Source organism: Phalaenopsis equestris, unplaced genomic scaffold, assembly GCF_001263595.1.
Source record: "Phalaenopsis equestris unplaced genomic scaffold, ASM126359v1 Scaffold000036, whole genome shotgun sequence".
In the NCBI taxonomy this organism is placed as follows: Eukaryota; Viridiplantae; Streptophyta; class Magnoliopsida; order Asparagales; family Orchidaceae; genus Phalaenopsis; species Phalaenopsis equestris.
The window spans coordinates 2,740,690-2,744,732 of NW_018164478.1; the positions used below are offsets into that span (position 1 = coordinate 2,740,690).

Sequence of the window (4,043 nt, forward strand, 5' to 3'; positions counted from 1 at the left end):
CACTCCGCATCGATTACAAAGACCAAGTGGAAAATCGCTTTCTTTCACACCCTTTGATTTCTGGACCCATTCATGAAACCAGAGACTTTTCACCAACAGAGTTGGAGGCACTGAGGGGAGCTATGGCATTATTTGTAGACAAACGCTTCCCGCTTTCGTTCTATTACAGAATCGCTGACAAAATCGTCGGAGAGGTACATCGCTTTTGTTTGTTTTTTTTTTTCTTCCTTCTCGATTCATGTGCGTTGTTTTGATTTTCTTACTGTGAATTGTTCATGGACAGGCTGATGTTTATAGGGAGGAGGGGGATTCGGAAGGTCTTTGCCGGGCTCTAAACCGTTACTCCAGGCAGGTCCTCGAAGCTTCTTTCAACGTTTGTAGGGTTTGATTGTAAATTGATTTTGGAATTTTGTTTTGTTTTGCTTGAGCATTACTGTTTTTAGATTCGAAATAGGCGAGTTTTGTTAGTCATGAGAGGAGCTGTTGATTGTTGCCGGAGTTCGATTGATTTGTGAATCGTTATTTGTGAAAATTTAAGAAAATGCTTGCATTCGAATGTTTGTAACTCTCGTTTATCGAAGTGCTTATTGAGTTGTGAAGTATAGGTAAGAGGATGTTTGGTATTTTAATTTTGATAGGATCTACGCTAGATTTAGCTTAAATAATGCCCAACTGAATGTTGACAGGTTTTAATGCTATTGTTTCGTTACATCCTGTTTTAATCCTTTATTGGTTAAATTGATGATTTGGGATTGCTTCTATCACAAATTGGAAATGTTTAAGCAAATGGCTAAACAATTTGTCAGTATTTAATAGTTGTTATGCAAACAATTTTCATGTTTTAATCTGGATTTACAGGATTTATTAAATCCTAGTTGTAGCGGAACAGTCCTTTAATTTTTGTTTAGCAGGACTATTTTTGAATATTGTTTCCAATATTGTCTATTAATTGGTGCTGTTTTTCTATTGGACTTCCCATACATCTTTAGGGATGTTAATTTATTTGGATTCTTATCCATGAAAATTTTTTGGCGTTTTCCTATTGAAAATGTTTGATAACTTGGTGATGTTTATAAATTTTTGAAGGGTATGATTTTTTTCTCTGCTTTGCATACAATCTCATAAAGTAAACCTTCAGTTTCTGGATGAAATGGATATTTAATCTACAATTAATTTTCCTGGAATATGAACTAATGATTGTTGAAAAAAAGCCTTTTTTTTCAGCTCAATGGAATTCAACATTGCTATTTTATATGATGAATTTTCTGACTGTTGATGGATTTATAGGATAATGTCTGAGGTCATACCCCATCACCCAAGCTACTCAGTGCACTCAAATGAAATGCTTCAGCACAAGAAGGTATTGATCTGCCATTTTGTCAGCTCTTCTGCTTCTGATTAGTCCTTTTCAGTTACTCATATGAAAGGAAGCATGCGAAGTCCAAACTGCTCAAATTTTTCTGTATATTCCAAATGATAGAGAGTGGTAAAGCTACTTACTACAAATTATTTGGATGAATATGCTTTAAGAATTCATTTGATCGAGCACAAAAGAATTGTCTTTGTTTTGAATCAATAAAACGGAAAATACTAACGTTTCAATATGCTTAATGCAGTTGCATACACTCTTAGCATTAGTTTTTGTATCCTTCAAAAATCTCATATAAAACTTAAGGTGCTTCAAATATTTTTTATCCTTTTACAAATCAATATAAGAATGCCACTTCCATTTCTTAAAAATTAATTAATGAACTCAAGTAGGAGGATGGACTTATGAATGCTGAATTTGTATGCGTCATTGTTAAATGCTATAGTAGGTTTTAAATTTATTCTTCACAAAATTTGAACAACTTTTCATTTTGTCTTAGGTCTACCTTTTCTTTCCAAAATTTTTTAAGCTAGTTTTCTTTTCGTACTCATCGAATAGGTATTTTTTTTAGCCCTTTATTGAATATGTCCGAATCACTTAATGCTAATTTTAAACATTCTTATTTTCAATAGATATCTAATGTAATCATACTTTATCCTTTCTAGTTTAACCATGAATCTATTTTAACATTTTTTATTTAAAGCAATGTTCAACTTTGCTCTTGGTTTTACTATCTGCACTCAAATGCATACAACATTGTGATGTAGAGCGTCTTACCATCCAAGGGTTTTAATACAACTAAATGATTCAAGGAATGAAAATTATATTAGTAGATAAAATTAGTTGTTTCAAAGACCTTCAATTGAAACAATAGCTAACCTTCTTTTGCTGTAAATATGGAAATAGTAATATCTGCATCAAATGTTATTTAACATTGTGTCGGCGATAACAGGTTGGGGGAATGTGGTGGATTTGCCCGTAGGAAGCTGTTGGTCACCAGAATCGAAATTCCGTCGCCCGCTTCGAAAGGACGCTTTAATTTACATATAGATTTAAGTTTAGAAAAATATGAAAATCAAAACCCCATATTTTTTACAGTTTAAATGAAAGAACACTCTACCTTAAACCCTGTATCTATCCCGAGGGATAAACACAAGACTTGAGGATGGGACTCAATCAAATAAACTAAGAAATATATGATATTCGTTTGGTCTGCGAAACCGTTTTATTTGCCGACAAATTACCCTATTTAATATAAAAAATTAAATAGAGTTTATTTTAAGCTGGGTTCGGAAAAACTTTCTATAAGGGCAAGCCCCTATAGTTAATTACATCTTAAATGATCGAAGTCACTTAAGAATACTCTCGATAAAAATCAGGAAATATTGTCTTCAAGGAGATCAAAAGGATATGATTTTTCAACGAAATCGGACAAAGATATGTGCAAAAGGGGAATGATTCAAACTTGGAACATTTATTATAGAATTCAAAGGAGTAATAAGTAGGGGATGCCACAGATCCGAAGGAGAACCTCAGTGACTTCCCAGTCTACCTTATGGTTTGGCTTCAGTATTAAGAAGAAATATTTAAGTGTTTTATCCTGTCAATTTTTATTTAATTAGGACTTACATTCGTGTGAAACAATCACACAAACAGCCTGAAAGATGTGAGGATTTAGGTCGTGATGGATGACGACCTCGGAATCCTAAAACGAGTTAGGGTTTAGATTGTACAGCAGAGCTATACGAATGCTCAACGAAAAGTTGAAGATTTATGTTGCGCTAGACAAACAACCTCGAATTCCTATGGATTGTTGTTTTAAATTTTAGGAAATGAATGGTTTAGCTGGGGAAAATATGTTCTGCTGTTAAAGATGATCGTGTTGCCCACCGCGCTAGTTTCAAGCTCCTTGTCGTGACGAGTTTAAGTTTTCTAGGATGTCAGGCTATAATGTCAAATCCAGCGGCTCTATGGTTGTAGTTCTTCAGATATTTTTATAGATAACATGTTGAAGTTGTATAGTGTATAGCATAACAGTAGAATATGTAGCACAGGACAAACAATAGGGTATGCAGTAAAGAAAACAGGACAACATGCAGTGTCAAGAAAAGTAAAAGGTACAACAAGGAAGTGATTATAAGAGAATAACATGCTGTAAACATAAAACAAACCTGTATACCTGGGAGATCCGCTGTTCCTTAGGTGTAATTGATGCGACAGGTACAAGCAACAAAACTTGAGGAAGCAGGCTGAAATGCTTTATATAAACGAAAACAAAGAAACATCGTCCAGAAATCTCGAGAAAGATCGTCAAAAAACTCACAACAAGAGAAATGCTAGCAAATCGACGAATCAACAAATCGATTAAAATCGTAGAAAACACGGGAAAATCCCGAAAAGAGATCACGAGTGTTTTGTCCAAAAATTCCAAGAAAAACATATGAAAAAATTCAAAAAGAGGGGGACCGCAAGCACTCGGATCGGGCTAGACTCAACTATATATTAGTACTCGATGGTCGTCGAAGGCTACTCGGTCACCTGGATTTATAAAGTCTGTCACTCAACTAAAAGGGTGTCCTATCAAACCTAACTTAGGAGGGTATTCCTTAGCCTAAACAGGTGATCAACAGATGGACAACCAATGTTTAAAATGTATTTAAAATTTATGTTTTCA

At 34.3% G+C, this 4,043-nt stretch overlaps 1 protein-coding gene across 1 annotated transcript in view; it reads left to right on the forward strand.

Annotated features, from left to right (window-relative positions):
• Positions 1–4,043, forward strand: part of LOC110018829 (AMSH-like ubiquitin thioesterase 2) — a 25,032-nt gene continuing 20,989 nt past the window's right edge. The window contains exons 1-3 of the mRNA XM_020716284.1: positions 1–194; positions 284–348; positions 1,288–1,360. Of these exons, the coding sequence (XP_020571943.1) occupies positions 123–194; positions 284–348; positions 1,288–1,360 (210 nt within the window). The 5' untranslated portion in view covers positions 1–122. The remainder of the gene's footprint in view (positions 195–283; positions 349–1,287; positions 1,361–4,043) is intronic.